General features: G+C 39.4%; 1 protein-coding gene and 1 long non-coding RNA gene across 2 annotated transcripts in view; one reads left to right on the top strand and one right to left on the bottom strand.

The window, feature by feature from the left end:
- The window catches only part of maml3 (mastermind-like transcriptional coactivator 3), a 127,334-nt gene that overhangs the window by 40,189 nt on the left and 64,757 nt on the right, over positions 1–22,388 (bottom strand). Inside the window, exon 2 of the mRNA XM_039690559.2 lies at positions 12,068–13,642. Within this exon, the coding sequence (XP_039546493.2) occupies positions 12,068–13,642 (1,575 nt within the window). The remainder of the gene's footprint in view (positions 1–12,067; positions 13,643–22,388) is intronic.
- On the top strand, positions 18,783–20,184 carry LOC120484458 (uncharacterized). The gene is made up of 2 exons (XR_016168825.1): positions 18,783–19,068; positions 19,691–20,184. It is a non-coding gene; the product is annotated as an uncharacterized LOC120484458 (long non-coding RNA).

The raw sequence follows: 22,388 nt of genomic DNA, 5'->3' as shown, positions 1-22,388 counted from the left end.
TTTTTCCTGGGCAGCATATGCCCCGGCACACATGCGCACGCACACACACACACACACACACACACACACACCTCCTCCTGGCCTGTGCACTAACCCCCCACCACCACCATCCTCTTTCCATCTCCTCTGCTCTCCATCTCCTCTCTCTCTCTCTCTCTCTCTGCTGCCATGATCCATGTGGTCTCTCCATCTGTCAGTGTTAGCGTGTGGACAAAGAATAGTGCGGCAGTGACACAAACACACACACACACACACAGCAGGTATTGCAGTGCAATATAACCAGCATATACCTGCAGCAATTTTTGTATTGTGACTTTATTAAGGTGGTGTAAATAATTCAATTATAAAACAATAATTTAATAAAAACTAAGCATTTTTGATTTTGAAGGGGAATATTATCCATTCATTTCTTGACAGTCTTTATGAGATTTACCCGAACATAAATTGCAGCACTCTGTAGGACAGTTAAGTGAAGTAATGTGGTCTCTTTAGGCACTGTAGTTGCAGTGTGAATCATATCACATGATACTACTGTAGGACATGATGTCTGGATGCCAAATTTCACACTCATTCTTTCCTCTAAATCACTATAAAACTGAAATGCACCCACAAACTTCAAGGCTTCAAATCAAACTCATAAGAAAATGAGGCGCAACATCTTAAAACACGTGCCAATCTTGGTGCGAGACGTCCAATGATGTAGGTCTGCATGTGTACGTTTTATTATTATATTTATTTAGTTTAGTTTGGATCTTTTTAGTGGCACATTACTTGTTTATGTAATCATCCATAAATATAAACAATTATAACAATGCAATTAATAATAAAATAAAACTGGTTAACCTTACTTACTGAGGGGCTGTTTATACGACACTGTTTTCAACTAAAAACGTAAACCTTTGAATCGCGTTTTGGCCGTTTGTTTTATAAGACAATGGCATTTGGGTGCCTGAAAATAGCGAGTTTATGAAAATGGTCTCCGTGTAAACATTATAAACATGAATCTCTGAGGAGGAAGACGTAATGCACATCGCCATCTAATGGCCTGGCAGCAGACTACAGCGTTTTTAGCAGTTTTTGCGGAGATTGTTTTGACAATGGTGTCATCTGTACCCGGAAAACTCAAAGGTTAAAAAACGTACCCTTATTATGGGGCAGCCTTACCCTTATTATAGGGCGGCAGTGGCTCAGTGGTTCATGTAGGTTGTCTACAAACCAAAAGGTTGGTGGCTCAATCCCCGGTTCCACCTGACCAAGTGTCGAGGTGTCCATGAGCAAGACGCCTAACCCCGGCTGCTCCCGACGACTTGGATGGCGCCTTGTGTGGCTGACACCGCCGTCGGTGTATGAATGAGTGTGTGAATGGGTGAATGTGAGGCAATATGTAAAGTGCTTTGGTGGCCATTAGGTCTATGAAAGCGCTATATAAATGCAGTCCATTTACCATTTATTATTGCAAAACCACACAGTGTCCTCATGTTCTGTCTGTGTGAATATGAATATATCCAATAAATACTTTACATGTGCCACACAAGCCATTCAGAATTGTACGTCTATGAACATTACTGGCTTGTTTTTCCAGCATTGTCAATCAATGTATAAACTGGATGCATATGCGTAAACACACACACACACTAACGGTGTCTAGAAATCAATAAAGGTTGACGGTGGTCAGCTGCAGACCTGTTAACAACATAAGCTTGAATATATCTCTCAGCCTAACTCTAACTAATTTCAGTATTAGTGACACTCGGCTTATTCTAATACTCAGCCTTAAGCTTTAACCCAAAAACAGCAGCTATAGTGAATATAATGACACTCTTTCTGTGGCTCATTCAAGGCTGTGTCAATATAGTTCAGTGCAGAGATGTTGACTAGAGGCCCCCAGTGAATACACAATAGACAAACATACATCATTACGGGATGTCAAGTGGAGAAAATATTGCTACAACTGGGATTTTGTGTGTGTGTTTATAAGCTCTCTATACAACTAGTTGCTAAAACAATGCTTCGTCGCTGTATCTGCCCTCTTTCCTTGTTGACACACACACAAGTGCACACAAATGCCTTTGTTTAGGCGGCACAGCAACGGTCGGTGGTGGTTTTGTCTGGTGTCTGTGTTGTCAAGGATACAACGAGTGTGGTGTGCTTCAGCCCCCACCGCTCCTCTCCGCTCTTTCCTCCCGTCCTCGCTCCTGCAAGATCTGAGAGCAACTCGGCTCAATCCCTGATGTGTGCATGCGTGTGTATGTGTGTGTGAAAGTGTCTGATGGGGAGGGGGGTTTGAAGGAAAGCAATACCTCTCCTTCCTGTGAATAAAGAGAGGTGGGGGAAGGGGACAGGACAAGAGCAAGAGCAGTGGGGTGGTCTTTTTATGGTTTCACTGAATTTTCACTGTTTGAGATTTATGCCACAAGACACTTCGCTTCCATGGCACATGAAAGATGAAAGTAATACAGCAGGAACTCAAGGTGCATGTGTCAGCATACGCTGGTCATATGAATGAACTTTTGACTCAAAAGATAAGCTAGAGATGTCATAATATACCACTGTTCTCTTGTCACTATGTAAAAAAGAACGACACGGTGCCTTTCCTAGTGGTAAGGCAAACATCACTCTTACTATTACCCATACCTTTCCAAAGGCTTTAGGGTTTAAAAAAAAACAATACATCTTGGTTCTACAGTTTGGCACAATAATTTAACATGCGTTTGCTACGATCATAAATGATAGCTCAAAAAACAAAGCTACCTGAGAAGAGGTGTGCTATTGAAGGAGAGAAGCGAAAATCGATTCATTCTGGAATCGATACATATGGCCAGGAATTGGATACTTGTCATAAAATTAAAAGTTTTATTCTGTGTGCTGTACCGATTCATGCGACATTTTAACGTGGTTTAAAACCGTTAAAACCATTAAAGGAGCAATGTGTGATTTTTAACGACATCTAGTGGTTCGGTTGCGAGTTTGCACCAGGTTTGCACTAAGGGCTCAGCCCACTGCTCACCCCTCCCTTTCGAAGAAGCTACGGTTGCTAAAACGGGACAAACATCTCGTCGGCTGAGACAGCAGAGAATAGCCAGAGTAAGCCAAGAGTGTGTAACATTGTCACTGTTTCTGTACCACAGTCCATTATAAACCACATCATGAATACTGTTTACAAAGCCATAGTCAGGTGAGGATCAAGGGTTTTAATATATCATTTAATAAAATAATATTAATCAGCTGATTGTCTCACAAACGTAACCAGCAGCACATTTCTCCCCACATACTGTAGCAAACCCATAATACAGCGAGGGAGCAGCTATATATTTTTTCTAACAGGGTAGTAATAGTTTAGCTGGCTAATATGAGCTGTTACTGTGGCTGAGCTGGGACTCGTCCGCATGAGTCCAAAGGTCGGAACTGCGCGCGCTGTTACAATCATGTCATCTCCGCATCCCATAGATACTATTTACTACACACAATAGGCTTTTTTTCTCTGATTTTGAAAAATCTTCGCGATCGACTTTAGTGATAAAAGACTTTAGTAAAAGTCTCTATCGACGTGTTAGTGATTCCTGTAACGTACTGTTTTACGGTCAATGACATGAATACTAATCATCAGCTGTCTCACGAACGTAACAGCACTATCCCCAACATAACAAACCCATAACACAGCGAGGGAGAACTAAGTTACATGAAACAATCCCAACTACATATTTTACACCACTCACAAGGGAAAAGTCACTACTCACGGAGTGTAAGGCTAGCTTTCCGCTACTTCTCTTTCAAGGTAGTGATGAAACGAGTTCTGTAGCACTGTGTGTTCGCGTTCGGCTACGGTAGGAATATGACGTCACAACATGGCGACCTTCATAGAAGGGGATTCCCGCGGTTATGGAGCTATAAATGTCTCATTCTAAGCTAATAAAAACATTACGGTTAATTAAGTAAGTTCTTTATACACCACTGAAAACATAGTTATGGATGTCATATTGCATTTTTGTTAACAGATACTCAACTTTGTTACACATTGCACCTTTAAAAACGCAAGAAGATGCGAAAGAGAACTTATTTCGGCACTCGTGGGCTGTTTTTTGAAGAAAATCACTCCCTGACTGAATGTCTTTTCTAACCTTAATAAGGATTAATTTTTATTTTATTTACAAAAAGAAGACTATGTAGTAGAGTTGTTCAAAAGTACCAACTTTGGTACTTTTTAATTAAAAAAATGTAATGCTTTAAGCGCTGTTGAACGGAATCGTAAAGACCTCAGATTGCCCATTGTACTCAGAGGCTCATCAGATATGTCTGTGATTGGCTACAATGATCAGAACTTCAAATACATTTTGTAAATATACATCAATGACGCTTTTCACCGAGTGCTTACACAAATACAGACGGGAGTGTTTGAAAGCAGGGACATGCTTGTGATTTCAAACGCTCCCGCTCCTAAAACGCTTTCAAACGCTTCCATGTGTTCTCAAATGCTCCTCTGAGTTGCTCATTGTAGCCAATCACAGACATATCCGATAAGCACGTGAACACAATGGCCAATCAGGTGTGTTTACAATTCCACTTAACAGCGCTGAAAGTGGCCAATCAGGTGTGTTTACAATTCCACTTAACAGCGCTGAAAGTGTAATTTTTTTTCAATTTCAGCACTATTTGGTACCGAAGTAGGTACTTTTTTTTTTGGTAGATTGTTGTTTTACATTTGATTTCAATTTCTAAACTTTTAGTTTAGTATTTTTATTTGCTGAATTGTTTATTTGTTCTTATTGTATTACTGACTGTATACTTGTCTTTAATAATGTTTGAAATGTATATTAGTAAGCCTAGATTATTAGTTAGTTGATCTTTAGGCTGTTGATTTTTGTTCATGGTATTAAGAATGTAACAATGTTTTGCAAAAAGGCAGAATAAATAATTTTGATATCTAAATGTTTGACTTTTTTTTACCATATTGGAAACAAAACTGGCAATCGATAAGAATTGTAAATACAAAAATAAAAATAAACAAAATAAAAACAAAATAAAAATTTTCTAGAGGTTAATTGCTGAAGTCTATTTAAAAAAATATTTAATTTAATTTAATCTGAATTATTTTTTATCTCTTTAAATGAATGATTTAGTGACTCAAATTCAATCATTAAGACTTCTGCTGCATCCCAATTCGCCTACTTGCACGATGCCCTATACTCTTTTCGTGAAGAAATGTGCTTTTGAGCAATATGCTAAAACTGATTGAAACACCATAGAAACCACATGGTAACACACTTGCTAGGTGATTGTTAAACCTTAGCAACCACCCACAACATCCTAGAAATGCACTTAAAAACCACTTATAACAGACATAACTTGATGGAAACCATCCATAACACCCTAGCAACCAACTTCCAAAGCGAAAGCCAAAACACACTAGCAATGTGCTTAGAACACTTAGAACTAGTGCTGTCAAACGAGTTAAATATCTAATCGTGATTACTCGCATTAACGTCATAGTTAACTCGCGATTAATCGCAATTAATCACACATTTTTTATCTTTTCTAAATGTCTCTTTGTCCAATTATTTTTCCTAATTTTAATGCCCTTATCAACATGGAGAAGTGGATCGGCTTGCTTTGTGCTACTGTTTTTTATTGAAAACAATATTGGCATACTGTGTTCGATTTCACACTAACATTCTCGCTTGGAGCAAATAATCTCTCACACAATGCAACACTATCCATCCATGAATAAAGGGGTGAAAGAAATACTGACGAGGTACTGACGTTGATGAGGGGGCGGCGAATTCGCATCAGCTGTGTGTGTGCTTGGCCATCATCAAGTGGTATTTCAGTCTGGACATGCTGCGATGATAGCTCGGTTCACAACGACAAAACACTAAGATCACTTAGGTCTGGTCAATAGAACTATTTGGCAACTTTTTAAAAGTAAACTTTCCATTTAGAATTAGTGGTAGGGGAAAAAAATTGATTATTAGATGCATTGCGACGCAGACGATTCTGAATCGATTCACAAAATGTCAAAAAACGATTTTCCCAAAAAATTTTTGAGATGTATATTTATAATAATGTGTAATAATAATGTGCTAGACCAAAAAGACTGTTAATCGTGTGATTAAAAAAAATTGACGTCATTAAAATGGTAATGGATTTGTGTTAACGCCGTTATTATCACGTTTAACTGACAGCCCTACTTGGAACATTACATAAATTGCATAGAAACACCCTGCCAACCACCAATAAAAAATAAGCAACCACCAAGTAAACAAGATTCTAGCAACTACTCTTAAAGGTGCTCTAAGCGATGTCGGGTGACGTGATTTCTTGTTGACGTTTAAAGTATTTTCAAACAAAACGGAGGCTAGATAGACCCTCCCTCCTCCTCATTCACGCACTAACCCCCCAAACCCCACCCCCAGGGCCTTCTTGTCAGTTATTGGCTGGAACAGTTTGTTATGTTTCGTGGAGCGGGTTGCCGCTGTTTGTTTTTGTTGCCATTTGTGGAGCCTGAGTTGTCTGCATAGGCCGCTTTTTAGGGGACAGGCAGCTAGCGGATAGTGAGGAGATGTTTGCTGTATGTGACGAAAAATGTTTTGGCCTAAAAAACATGTGACATCGCTTAGAGCATCTTTAACATCCAAGCAACCACCAAGCAAAGCCCACCCAACCACCTAAAATGCATAGATAAAAACACTTAGAACACCTTAGAAATCACATAGTAAACACCCAACCATCCATGACACCCTAGCAATCACTCACAAAACACTATTATTGTGGCAAGAAGTTTTGTTCTGCCAAGTACCATTCATAAAAATTATCCATGTTGTTAACTGAAAGTCTGACTGCCCAGTGCCCATTAAGCGACACCCCACTGTTAATATCCAAAGCCCTAAACATCTAGCCTATTAGTTCACACATAAGCTTTACGATGGCATTAGCCCTAGCACACATTTATACACAAACACAGCCCACCATACAGTTTCCCCTTCTCTACCTTTGATCCCCCTCTTATAAATTAGTCACAGCGATTTGCAAAATGGCATGGAGTGACAATCAAAGCCTGACTAACAAGCTTTTAAAGGACCGTGCTAAAGTTTCATAATCACACAATAATAAGATTATGCAAACTCGCCCATTTTGCCACCTGTGTACGAAAGAAAAGGAGAACTAGAAAACCAAACCACTAGATGCACTCTGAACTCTGTGAATGTGTGTTTAAGGAAGCCACTATAAGAAAGCTTTTACTGAGTGTCTCTTTACCTTCATAAGCATCCATAAATATCGCTAATTGGGATTCCACCCCCATCCATTGACTGTCCACCAACAGCCTCCACCACTCTTTAATCAATAACCTGATGGCTTGTCTATTGTTTAGATGAAAGATCCAATAAGATGCTAAATTCAAAATGCATTATCCAATCAAAAACTCCAAATGAGAGTCTGTGCAAGCAGAGTATCAAGACAAATAACAGTAATGGTGTATTCTGAAAGTAAGCCGCCCACAAATTGACCCTTCGCAGGGAGGTTGATTGACAGGTGATTTGACCACTTCGTCATCCGCCATTTTGTCCGACAAAGCAGTCAGGAGAGATAGTAGATTAACATGGGAGGATTTGAACTTAAGGCCAATTTATACTTCTGCGTAGGGTGCACGCAGTAGGTACGGCGTAGCAAACGCACAGACGCGTCCCATACCGCGTACCCTTCGCCGTCGCCTGACGCACACCTCCTCAAAAATGTAACTACACGTCGCGAAGACGCGGAACGCAAGATCGGTGATTGGTCGGCTTGGTAGCATCGCATTTCCTCCTACGCATTTCCGCACGTACCTTTTCACGCATTTCCACCACTGTCTATGATTTCCACACGTACCATCTCCTCCGACGTCTTCTCTCATTTCTGCCTTTCAGTTTTAGTAATTTCACTAAAGCGAACTGTTTTTCCACCTCAATAAGCTCCAACTCCAACATGATCTGCTCTCTTTCAGTCACCATTGCTTGTAGTAACCTAGCCGTGAGGAATCTAAACACAGTAGAACATTAAAACCCTCCGCCGACAACTAGCGTTTCGGAGCAGTACTGCAGAGCAACCAAGACCTGAACTCAGAAGTATATTCACAATGGCGACGCCTACGTGCGTAGCCAACGCCGTACACTACGGCGTACCCTCGACGCAGAAATATAAATTGGCCTTAACACCTTTAACTGATGCTCTACAGCGATCCGTCACAACACATTAAAGAGCCACAAAATGTATACATGCTCCGGGATGTATTTTTCACTGCGTTAGAGAACGTGGTGTGGCGTGAGAGCAGTGTAGCTTGTCGGACATAGACACAGTAACTAAGGGGGGCGGGTCTTTGCGAACGGTCAATTGACAACGAATATATGGAAAACTATTACATCATTGTTGTTTTCATTTTATTTTTTATAAATCAAACACAGGGTGATCCAAAAGTCTATGACCACTAGTGAAAAAGCTTATTTCTAGAATCGCTCCTCATTTATAACAGTGCACATGTTCTCTATATGGACAAAAGGGACATCAGAAATGTGTAAAAGTCATATTGTGAAAAGCACACATTGCATGCAAATTGTCTGAATGTAGTGCCTGAGCTAAGCTAAAAACCCTTTGGCTAGTTAACACAAATCATAAAGTATTTTGCTAGCTACTTCACTGCAGGTCCATTATTGTTTTAATTTGTGCGTAACAACATTTACTACTAATAACTGTAAGAATGGGAAAACGATGCTGCACTAAAAGGAAGCAAAGGAGTAGTTCTGATATGCAGACCTCAGGCAAAAACAAAAATTAGCATTAGCGATGAAGACACCAGTCTGGCTGGTCTGAGAAAACAGTGTGTGGAATTAGCAAATGTTTGCCAATTATATCTACTACATTCAAAGCAATGAAACTAGCATTTTTCTTCAGTCGAGTACATAGAGCAAATGTATTTCAGGACAAAGAACACAAGACGACATTTTTGCCAGTGCCAATTCAACTGAGAAAAAGCAAAACTGCAATGTTTAACATCACTTGTGTATTTGGGAGGCGGCAAAATTACAAATGAGTTGAAATTTCTCTTCTTCATACTCTACATACAACCTCTTTCATAATACCTTCCTCTAATTTAGCCATTGATTTCTTTTACACCTTTTCCATAATTCATACCATCTTCTATGGTCTACCTTCATTCTGCTTTTTCTCTCATTCTCTCTCTCTTTTATTTCTCTCAACCTCATTTTGCTCTTCTGCTGCATTTTCCTCAGGCTGCAAAAGAACCAACCATCATAAATCTACCCCTTTATTGCTTCTGAGGAGAGAGAACGAGGGAAGAGAGGGGGTGGGGGCATGGGAGATGCAGGAGAAGAGGGAAAAAAGACGAAAAGGGGTGGAGGAATATCTAATCTCAGAGCAAGAGCAACAGAACCCAATGAACAGATGGATAAAATGAAAGGAGGAGAGAGGCTGCCTGGGAGGGGCTGAGGATGTCACCATTAATGAGAATAATTTACAGTTCAGAAGCTAACAGACTCGAGACCTCTCCAATAACTGAGACCACCACCCGCACAATTACCCTATCATAACAAAAGGCATTCTAGCACTCTTGGCTGACATTTTTTTTAGTAAACAGTAGTCTAACGAAGAAATTGTGTTAGATAATTATGCAACAAATATAAACAAATCTTACATTTCTCATTAGCTGTTGACTGAAGGCTAATGGTTACAACCAATGAGCAAATGGCAGTGACATTTCAATGAACATGGTAAAAAATTATTTGAAAATACTATCACTATCTAATACTTATACTGATACTATCAATTCCTGAAACTGAAAGAAGAGAGAAGGCATCCTTTTATCCAAGGATAGGATGAGGAAAAGGGATTTTGGCGGCCACGGGGACATCAGAGGTTGGCGCATAGGCATAAATATATTACAGAGTGTCGATTTCCTATTCCAAGAGCTAGCTGTTGCTCAGGGCAACAGGAACCATTACTGTCCCACTGCACAACACAGACATAAAATCCAGAGTTATGGGTAAGGACCAATCAGTTCGACTTATAACAGGTCTCTAGGCAAACTCCCCAATGCTGAAACGTTGTCTTAACGTAATAATATTAATAATAATAATGTTACATTTCTACAGCGCTTTTCTCAGTATTCAAAGCACTTTAAATATGGCAGGGGGCAATCTCCTCAACCACTACCTATGTTCAGCATCCACCTGGATGCGACAGAAGACATATTGCGCAAGAACGCCCACCACACAATAGCTTATTGGTGGAGAGGGAGATGACCATATATATATATATATATATATATATTACACACACATATATATATATATATATATATATATATATGGGATTATTATGAGGCCATATATGGACACAGGCCAGGGGGAAAATTATGTCAGGATGCCAGGGTTAAACCCCTACTCTTTTTCAAAGGACATCAGATTTTTAATGACCACCGAGAGTCAGGACCTCGCTTTAACGTTTCATTCGAAAGATGGTGCTTTTTAAAGGTGCTCTAAGTGATGTTACATGTTTTTTAGGCCCAAACATTTTTTGTCACATACAGCAAGCATCTCCTCACTGTCCGGTAGCTGCCTGTCCCCTAAACACACTGTAAAAAAACGCGGTCTATGCAGACAACCCAGGCTCCACAAATGGCAACAAAAACAAACTGCGGCAACCCGCTCCACGAAACATAACACACTGTTCCAGCCAATAACTGACAAGAAGGCCCTGGGGGTGGGGGTTGGGGGGTCAGTATGCAGATGAGGAGGAGGAAGGGTCTATCTAGCCTCCGTTTTGTTTGAAAATACTTTAAACGTCAACAAGAAGTCACGTCACCCAACACCGCTTAGAGCGCCTTTAACAGTTTAGTGTCCCCATACCCTATACTGGGACATTAGGACCCACACAGACCACAGGGTGAGTACCTCTTCCAGCAGCAACCTAGTTTTCTAAAGAGGTCCCCCATCCAGGTCCTGAACAGGATCAACCCTGCTTAGTTTCAGTGGATAACCAGTCTTGGGCTACAGGGTGATATGGCTGCTGGTGTTAGCTTTTAGTTTTGTACAGTCAGAACTTTGACTTAAACTGCAAAAATGTGGACCATTTTTCATTTTATATCTTATACCATCCACTTAGACAAGAAGAATGAAACTGATGTTTGTTTATAATTTTGGGGAGGGTTGCTCTGAATTAATCTGATTATACCACAATAATAGTGGGTGAAAATAATGTAAATAATGGTTCAGCTGTAACCATGAGCAACTGTACAAAGAACGCAATACAAATATATGGTGGTGAATGTGACTACTCAAATAAGTAGTACAGACTATTTGACAGGCATAACTAAAAAACAACAGAGGGATAAACAGTTTCACTCATTGATATCTAATTTACCTGCTGCCAAGTACCTGATAAACAAAGCAAAAAAGCTCTGAATATCTCCAAAGATTCTGCCTAACTAAAACAATAAACAAATCCAGTAATTAACTCTTCCTCAACAGCATTCATTGCATGAACCTTGTACACCTTTGTTTTCAGGAGCATAGTAGATTGATATAGTGATTTATAGTTTTGTGTATAAAATGCACCACATGGTCAGTGTATAGACTGTGAAGAGACCAATGGACTTTAAATACATTTGAATAAAAAAGGTAAAGAGAAATTAGAAGGCTTGAAGCTATTTCTTTTTGCCAAAAGCTTTTAGAAAGTTATTACTAGCATGCATCCACTGACATAGTTCAATAGATAGAAATATGTAAATTTATCCAAAAACCCACCAAGTCAGATCACAACAAAATGTAAAACCAATGTGCTTGATCCAAGCAAACTAACAAAGATATAGTACACTAAACACTTTTGCCTTAAAGCCAACAGCTCACTGTAACAACAACTACCATCTGACCATATATATAAAGATTAACCCTTAACACTTAATTCACAACTGTAGCCCTGCACAAAAATGTTCATTTATTTAAATATTAATGAAAATGCAACAGCAGCACTTGGTTTTAGTCTTCCATAACATGGCATGAACAAAAATCAAGAATCTTACCTGTACATGCTGCTGCATAGAGCCATACGGCATGCCTTGAGTCAGCACTTTTTGCTTCATCATCATCATCCTCTTCTGTTCTTCACTTAAATGGGCTGTCTGGTTGGGCATTGGACCTGGAACTTGTGGTTGCCCACCCCCTTGCCCTGCGGTGCCCTGCATGTAGGGCATCATCGGGTTTTTGGCTTGATTGGCCATCGGCGGCGTCATACGCTGACTCATATGGTCTACTCCACTGAAATGAGTCAGCGGCTTGGTGTTGCTATAAGAGAGCTGCTTATTGAGGTTGTTTTGGGCAGTCAAGTTATTAGGTTGCTGCTGCTGCTGCTGCTGATTGAGCATGTTCATGTGGTTCTGTGGGAGGTAGTTGTTCATGCTTGGTGTTTTTGGCCCCATTGTGTTGCTAGAATTGAAAGCCTGCGGATACATCATGGGGCTATTTGGTTTGTCTGGGTTAAAGGGTGCACTGTATGGGCTTGTTGGTGCTCCTGCAGGTGACCAGTTTGCGGCTTGGGACTGCTGTTGTTGCTTCTGTTGGATCAGTTTAGCACGTTGCTGCTGTTGGGCAGCCATTTGCTTCAGCTGCTCGGCCGGTGAAAGTTCAGAGGTGGGCGGGGCTGGTCCACCTGTTCCCCCTGATCCAGGGCCACCTCCCGTTACTGGAGTTGATCCCACTGGGCCAACGGCAGGACCTGCATTCATCATAAATCCATTCCCAGGCCTCGAGGCCTGGGTCTGCGCTTGGGTGGGCGTTTGCGGAGAACGAGCCACACAGTTAGCAGGCGACCCTGATGGCATTCCAACTGCTGGTGACTGCTGCAAGGGTTGCTGGGGCGGTGTCCCATTGGCAGCAGTTGCAAATGGTGGACCAGAGGAAGATGGTCGCACCTGAGGTGACCCCATGGGTATCTGTCCACTCTGCGGTTGCGGTGTACTGTTGGGTGCCGAAGCTACAGAGTTAGGTGCTGGGTCTTGTGCAAGCTGCGTTTGTTCTGTCGTGGCCCTTGTGAAGTCGCTCACCTCCTTCTTCTCCTCAAAGTCTTCATTAAAGAGGTCGTGCATGTCATCCTCAGGCACCGTATTCGCCAACTCGTCAATCAGTTCCTGCCATTCCTGGTCATTTAGATTGATATCAGAGAATAGCTTGTTCTGATTTGAAAGCGACGTTTCCGAGGACTCTATTCCACCGCCATCATCCAAAGGCTCCTGTTTCATGTCCTTTAGTAGGCCAAAGCCATCGTCCAAATCCAAAGAGCCATTAAGTTTAATATCAGGCATTCCACCATTCTTGCCTAAATCCTCATGTCGTCCAGTAAGATGGTTAGTAACAGCGTTGCCATTGCCGGTTCCGTTATTTGAGGAGGCACTGTTGTTGCCCGAGGGCAAGGTAGGCTTGATGTCCATTGGATGAAGTGGGGAAATGGGTGGGAGGCTACCGAGAGGGTCCATTCCAGTGCATCCTTCCTTACGGAGTCTCTTTGTAGTGGGAGAGTAACTCCCATCACTTAGGCCATTTTGGTCACCATTTAAAGGAGATCGGGCACTGTCCAATTTCCTCTTCACCGTCTCCTGGAGCTGAGAGAGAAATAAAAGAATAATGGTTAGAAGGTTTCTTTCTTCAGGTGTATATAAAAACCTACGAAGGACAATCAATTTTAAGAATATTGTTGTCATACATTCACAATGTCTTGTAATGGTACCTAGTGAAGTGGTTTCTTGAATAAATAGTTAGGCATGGAATTATTCCAACTATTATTTACATTTCAAAGCAGAAACACGTCAGAGTGGTTTTTAGACCAGAATGCTAAAATTTACATATGTAATATTGCTATAAAAAAAAACAAAAACAATAACACCACCTTGCTACGTGTACTGACTACTGAGCTAAACTAACTGGGACTTATTGTTGCCCTATTGTTTATTTTATTTCTTCTTTGGATAAAAGTGTCTTCAAATTGATTAAATGTAAAAGTAATTGTAAGACACTTCACAATGGAACAAGCTTTAAGCCAGTGATCATCATTGTGTTTTTATGTATAACAGTAAAACAAAAGTGAACCAGTTACTTAATTATTGACATGAATTGATATTACATTCACTTGCATAACTGAACATACTTTACATCAAAAGATGGCAGGTATTCTGATCATTGGCAACTGCCCATGCTTCCAACACAGGTTTTCCATAATCTACACAGGTGATTGGGTTTAAACAGTTCTCAAGAGATAATAACAGGCTAATTCAAAACAGAAGACAAGAAGGTCCTTTTATTTGCCACTGTATAAAGTCTTAAAAGCCACAAGCTTATCAAACTCCGTCTAATCAAATTACTGTAGGGATGGGCCAGAATGACTGGTTAGAACCAGTTAGTGATGTCAAATAATTTGTAACACATACACACACACACACAGACACATATATATGCTTCTCCAGCATCTTGGTGCTATGAGCAAGAAAAAAAAAAATCAAATTAAAAAACTCTGGCTTTTATTTATTTTAAACAAGGACACCTTCAATCTGACTATCAGATCAGGTTCTGGTGGACTCGAAACCACCCTAATTATGCAAGGCTTCCTCAAGACTGACTAGTTAACCCATTGGCTTGTCAATTTTGAAAACATGTAGCTTTGCACAGTTTTACTTGTACTGCACACACAGACAAACATATTAAAGGGATAGTTCACTTTGAAATTAATTTTTGATATGTTTTAGCTTACCTCAAGGGGATCCAAGATGTTGGTGTCTTTGTTTCCACAGCATTTTCAATTTTGACATTTTTCGGTCAAACCGTTGTTGTCTGTCAGTCATACACTGGAGGTGAAGGGGGTCCTCAATCGGTTCTCCTCAAAGAGCATGCACAGAGAAGTCAAAATTAAACATTTAATGACTCGTACATGTAAGTACATATTGATGGCCTAAGACACGAAACGGGCGATTTGTGTGAGAAAACGAACAGTATTTATAGCGTTTTACCTCTTGTAATCACAGCCATGACAAAATGATCTGACGGCACGGGCGCTTTGGTCTGCGCATGCGCTGGAAGTGATCGCTTGCGCGCCTACGTCACTCTCTGTTTATACAGAGATTTCGGAAGTTTTACCTTTCACTAAACATATTTAGATATACCGAAATCGTCTTCCATTGCGGTTTTCCCGTATATCTAAATATGTTTAGTAAAAGGTAAAACTTCCGAAATTTCCGTGTAAATATTGAGTGACGTCACACGCAAGCGATCACTTCCGGCGTAACATTGAACTGATTCAGTTCGGTTCACTTGGACGTCACTGTGATTACACGAGGTAAAAACAATATAAATACTGTTCGTTTTCTCACAAAAACCGCTCGTTTCGTGTCTTAGGCCATCAATGTGTACTTCCATTTACGAGTCATTAAATCATGTTTAATTTTGACTTCTCTGTGCATGCTTTTTGGTGAACCCCCTTAGCCTCCAGTGTATGACTGATAGACAACAACGGTTTGAATGAAAAATGTCAAAATTGAAAATACTGTGGAAACAAAGACACCTACATCTCGGATGCCCTTGAGGTAAGCTAAAACATATCAAAAATTAATTTCAAAGTGAACTATCCCTTTAATGGTCACTGCACAGAAAATCACTGATAGGGGAAAGAAAGAAGAAGGTGATGGGTGTCAGTTATCACTTCAGATTTAGATAGACCGTGAAAAGACAGAGCCATAGAGGGAAGGGAATCGTTAGCAAAATGAACTTTCATTTTTCACACATGGGCACTCTTTCATCCCAAAATGCTCTTTTGCTTAATTTGTCTCAGCCATTAAGCTGTGTCTAAGCCGCTCACCACAAGCATGCTAGACACTAACACACACGTCCATGCCAACAGAGGTTAGGGATGGCAGACAACTCTTCAAAAATGTCATTATTTCCTTAAATGTATTTGCACAATAAACCACAAATGATAAGGGGAGAGCAGTCGTAATGTAAACATAAGTATTCAAGTTTTTTTTTTCACAAATAATTACTTTAACATCCAGTTGTGCCCCTTTTAAGACGGTCCCTTTCCTGCTCAATATTGCAGGGCAGCGTGGTGGGGAATGAACAACAGCGAATATTGACGAGGAAAGAGCGATAGATGCCTCCTCAGAGGTGGTGAGGATAGAAAAGAAGGTGAAAAGCATTTCCCATTATCTCTCCTCATCTTCCCGTTTGTGCTAATGACTCTCACAGTGAACACATTTAACGGTGTGTTAATTACAGAAGTGAAATGTGTGCGACTATATGTGTGTAAACCCAGAACGTAGACAAACCGCAAGAACATTAGCGACAAATTCTCTCCCTATACAAGCAGGATCCCACCCACCTTCTATGCTTATCCCAGTGGACTTTAATGTGTGCGTATGTGCGTGCACACACACACACACACACACACTAGTCCACAGAAACATACAAAATGAGATTCTGAAACAACAAGATTCATGGAGAAGTCTCCAGCTCTCCTTTGAGGCAATACGTCTAGTCCCCCCTCCCTCCTTCTATCTCTTTCTCTCAGTCGGTCTCTCTCTCTCTACATGACCAGAGGAACAGCGAGATCATGATGGGTAACAAGAAAGGCTGATGTTTACCGGCTAGCTTTATGCAAAATAAGAAGATAAGCATGATAAAATAAGGCACACACACACACATACAAATACGTTCTGTTTTAGTATACCTCTATATGCTAACACACTAGTCGTACAGCATACAATTTATACTGTAGCAAGCTTAAATATGCATGTTGCTTTCTTGTTGACTGTAGGTCTGCTCGAGGTCGCATTTTTCATTGTTACACCTCTGTCATGTGCAACAGCTAAGGGGGTTGTCAAGGCAACCATTGTCACGACGGCTGTCAATATTCATGCCGTTTATCATGCCATAAAGACGATTAGGCTGACTGTCACTCACATATAGAGATTGAGCAATGGGGAGGAAGAGAAAGAGTCGAGGTAGAAATGGAGAACAACGTTGCACACAAAACTGGCTACGTTCCTATAGTCAGTGTTAGGGACTGACAACAAAATTTGTGAAACAGATGTGCGATTCTAAAATGGTCCTGTACAAACAAAAGCATATCCAAAACTGCCTGTATGAACAGGTAACCGAAGTCAATCGCCTTTCTCCAACTCGTGAATCATATAACAATAGGTAGGGGTGTCAAATAAAGTGGCAAACACTTTACAATAAGGTATGTTGTTAACACTAGTCAATGTGTTAAATAACAATGAGCAATACATTTGTTGAAGTATTTATTCATCTTTGTTAAATGTAAAAAAAAAATACACCCATTAATTTTAGTTCATATTAGTTCACAGAGCATTCACATTAACAAATACATTTTAATAATGTACAATTGATTTAGTAAATGTTGAAATTAACATGAACTAAGATTAATAAATGCTGTAGAAGCATTGTTCATTCTTAGTTAACTAATGTTATTGTAAAGTGTTAACAAAAAAAATATATGAATTTCTTTATATAGAAATTATATTTCGTAAATGTACCCTTTTAAAAATATATAGCCATATTAATACTTTTTATATTGTAATTAATGTTATACATAAATTATAACATTAATAATAACAACAACAACAACAACAATGCTATATATATATATATATATATATATATATATATGTGTGTGTGTGTGTGTGTGTGTTTTATGGTTATTTTGTCATGCCATCCTAAATTGTGTGAAAATAACCATAATTATGACAAAAAGCAGCACTGACAAACACATTATACTGTGTGAACATGTCCTCTCACTGCCTCAAAAACTTGTTAAGCATTTCCTCACTCCATTCCTGTACCATATATCGGTCCGCGTGTGATGAATCCCGTCAGAGTGGCACATGATGATTGATATCAATAAGGATCATCTTCCTGCAAAGACTCTGCATGCTAAGCGAGGCATAATTAGGTATGTTTAACCTCTTATCAAGCACCGGCCCGATTACGGGCCGTCGAGGGCGTGGCTAAACTTTTATTACCTTTTTTAAGCTGTGTTTTATAACAAATATTCAACTGACTATCATAAACTATGCATCATTTGAAAGCTAAAACACTCAAGAATCATGATCTAAACTTGTTTTTGCAATCAATACAACAGAGAGGAAAGGGTTAAATTAAATGCAAAAGGACCTCTCATTTGAAAATGAGTAAAATGAACCGCTATACTCATCTTTCATCTCGTATGGTTCAGATCAGTTCGGACGAATCCAAGAAACAACAGCATACATTTCAATGTAAGGGTCCATTCTTCAAAATGCATCCCACTTTTTAATCCAAAACAACGAAAAATAGGGGGAAAAATGAAATATCCTCCTTTGTTTGCATGAGCGTTTTCGAGATAGAGTTCGCGTCATGTTTATTTTCAAAGAAATATCGATTCTTATCCATTTTCCAACACTCAAAAGCCATCTCACCCCTGTAGTTTAGACTCTTCCGGATAAAATGAGTCATCCCCCTTCTCTCTCCTTCAATCACAGGCTCTGTAATCGATCAAAATGCCAAGGGACCGCCTGACAGGCTTAGAAACCTGTCAATCTCGCATCTCGGTTTTTGGCTGGATAAAGTCTGGATATAGCCAGCCAATGTGTAATCGGCAATGTTTTGATGGATGGGAGTATTGACCAATTAAAACACGTTTGCAGTGATTGACAGTTCTCAAGCAGATTTGTCAAACACACGTGCGCAATGTTGTTGTTCGCTCGTGCACTTTCGCCATTTTACGCACGGAGCGCATAGGCTATGTATTGGTTCGCTACACGGAGCTCGTATCAACTCATAGATTTTCTCCAAAGTTATATTTGACAATCTCCATCATGGATCATCGTCTACAGAAGCGTTTTTGTGGTGTTGAGAGTATTTTGGAGGAAGTGATGAGAAGCAGCGACGAAGAGCAAAGACGCAGAGAGATGCATCTGAACACGGTGTCGAGCGTCTGTCGAGAGGAGATGTTTGTTCATGGACTCGATCCCGTTTTAGCTCGGTAAGTTTCAACACATTGTCATTTATTGATATGTTTATTATTGGCAGTTTTTCTGTTCATGTAATGTTTTTGATTATAAAATGACGATGGACATTAGCTACTAGCAAAGACACAAGGCTACACGAGCAGGTGATGGAGCTGTAACGTTATATTATAACGATACATAAAGAGAAAATATTTTTATCACACACATTATATTTATTTTGCATTGAATATAACAATAATGGAAGGAAAGGATTATAAGAAGGCAGGTGAAGATGTGTTGATTATAAAATAACAGTGGAGATGACTTAGCAAGATATGAGATTACAGTGATACGTTTATATGAATGAATGGTGCATTGAATATAAATATAATGGAAGGAAAGGATTACAAGATGTCAGGTGAAGATATAATAAATATATATATAATTTTATACATAGAAAAAATAATAATTACAAAGCATTTTTAATGTTGAGCATTATAACGATAAGGTATGTGACATTTGATATTGTAATATGATGGAATATTGATGCTGCTAATAGATGAATGTGACTCAAACTGAAATCCTCTTTTGTGTGTGTGTTTTCCTGTGCAAATTTTATTTGTTCTGCTTACACACTTTATTTCTCCTGTCTTTCAGTGGCTTTGGTTTCCAGAACAAACCTTGGTGGTGACTGCCTTGATCAACATGTCTTCCTACACTTTGTAAATACTGTAAGCGGTTGCTTTTTGTTTTTGTAATTGGAAATTCATTGTAATTGTTTATTGTAACTTATTTGAGTAAAAACACTGTTGCAATTACAAATGTTATTTTTTTTCTTTTTATATATTTTATTCATTAGTAAAACAATCACTTTTGGAACATATAAATGAAGTGAGTTTTTTTCACTGTTTTTGCTATTATAAATGTTCAAAATAAAGAGTATTTTGTTAAAATGTTAAAATGTTGTGCTGAAATAATTTTTTCTTGTGTAGTTTGATGGGCAGAATAGTTCTGAATGGATAAACATGTATGTAGTATGTAGTGTTTACTCCTTATGTCATTTGGTAACCAGGTATCCATTTGGAGTCTCCAAGTGGCCTTTTGGAAAGGACGCCTAGACTTTTCTTGAATAAAAGCTTACAGGAACTACATTTTTGGGAGTATCCTCCTCAAATTTGAATCAAAACATGGTCAGACATTCAGTTTTATATTTATGGTGTTTTCAAGGCCTTAACATAAAATTCTGATACATTTTTCCCTAAATGAAGTTTATTCAAAGAAATCGTGAATTAATTTCATGTATATTTTACTTTGTTTTACTCTGTTCCTATGCTACTTTGAGTTATAATGACTCTTGGGTAACAAAGTTTCAAGTGTCTAGTTTAAAAAAATATCAGAGTTATGAATGTGGACCATAGGGTTCAAGAGCTACAAAGATTTGTATTTGGGTATGTCGTTTTCAGAAAATTCTCAAAAATAGGGGCGCTTGTTAAGAGGTTAACACCAACCCCCTCTAGCAGACACCGACGTCTGGGGTCGAGTGGTACAGTACGAATGGCGTAACAGTCGACGCCATAAGCCGCAGACAGAGACCCATCTAGCTCGCAGCATTTGGCTCAAAACCACCGTAATAGGATAAGAACGGCGAGAAAACCTCCCCCAAGCCTTAACTAACATGGCAGGGTTAAGAAAACACATAGCAGAGGTAGAGACAGAGGAAGAGAGAGAGAAAGTCTCTCTCTCTCTCCGTGTGTGTCTGTGTGTAGAAGGGGGAGGCTGATGTTTGTTTTTCTCCATTTCACTGCCTATTAAAGTGTTCAGTAGCTCACACAAACACACTTCCTCTCCTGCTCTCTTCAGTCACCATGTGGGAGAGCACACGGATAAAGGGAGGGAGAGAAATACAAGAGGGAGGGAGGGAAAGACAGAAGAGCTCTTCAGACAGACGGTAATGCTTTCATGTGACTGGAGAGAGAGAGAGAGAGCATGGGGGGAGAGAACCACCAAGGTGCAGTTGTTATAGCAACCTCCTGATCCTGAAGCCCCTCCCCCCAGCGCCTGGGCTGAGTGCACTGGACACTTCTGCCAATAATCTCTCTCGCTCTTTCTCTCTAGTGGTTGCCCTCCCTAATGTTTTCTTTCCTCTCTCTCACTCTCTCTCTACCTACCTTATGCTTTTTTCCAAATCTATTGCATTTCTTCATCTCCCAATCTGTGCAATCTTCTTTGTCAATGTATGTGATACTTACACTGACTTTCTCTTGTGTCATAAAAAAAAAAACCTTGAAAAAAAATGCAACCTTGATGATCTCTCACCTTGGTGCCCTTTATGTGTTACATGGAGCACCAGACAAAACAGCACATTTCTAAAAGAGATTAAAGATTTTCACATTGTTACAATGTAATGTTCTTTCAAAACTAACTATTCATTAAAGAATCCTGAAAAATCCACAAAAAATATTAAAGACCGCCTGTGGTGAAAATCAAGCGTTTAATGTTGTTTATATGTCTATGTGGTATTTTTAAATATGCTTTCAATACCAAATGCATAAGTCAATACCATTGCTGAGCATTTTCTCCTTAAACTGCAGTGAACAAAAGGTGGTTTGATTTCTGACATCACAAACTACCTTGTAACCAATCACATCAACGTGTGATCATCGACGAGTGGATCTCTGAGCTGGCGTGAGGCGGGGCTAATTTGCATATTCATAGCCCCGCGTATAATGAATAAGGCAAGGGTGTAGAATTACATTCAAGCTATTTCAAGGAAAAAGTCTTTAAACATGTCATTTTGGTGATCACAATTATTGACTGCAGGGGGACTTTAAGTGTAACTGTTTTTGTAAGAATGAGAAATTTTTCTTGAGCACCTAATCAGCTTAATAGAATGATTTCTGAAGGATTGTGCGACACTGAAGGCTCACTTTCAGCTTTGTGTGTGAATCATCTAAATCAGCAGACTTTAAAATGAGTTCATGACCCTTTAATTCAAGAGCTGAAAGAAACATCCTTTGGTACAGACATTTCATATCTAATAAATAAGAACATTAAATAAATAGCATTTAATATTTTATTTATTATATCCTCAAGGAAGCTATTTACCATAGAATACATTTACATATTCAATTAGACAAAATTGTAACCGAAATTATACAAATTATCCTGTTCAAGATTTTACGTATACTACTCTTTCTTTCTTTCTTTCTTTCTTTCTTTCTTTCTTTCTTTCTTTCTTTCTTTCTTTCTTTCTAGTTAAAAAAAAAAGAAAAAAATTCATGTGAATTTATGGGAGATTAAATGATTCAATCAAATATCGGACTGATCTGCCTCTCCAGCCAAATGGTCTGTTAGT

Source organism: Pimephales promelas, chromosome 6 (genome assembly GCF_988280905.1).
Source record: "Pimephales promelas chromosome 6, fPimPro1.hap1.1, whole genome shotgun sequence".
Taxonomy (NCBI): Eukaryota; Metazoa; Chordata; class Actinopteri; order Cypriniformes; family Leuciscidae; genus Pimephales; species Pimephales promelas.
The sequence above is the reverse complement of the archived record's forward strand: the minus strand, read 5'-3'. Positions and strand labels throughout refer to the sequence as shown.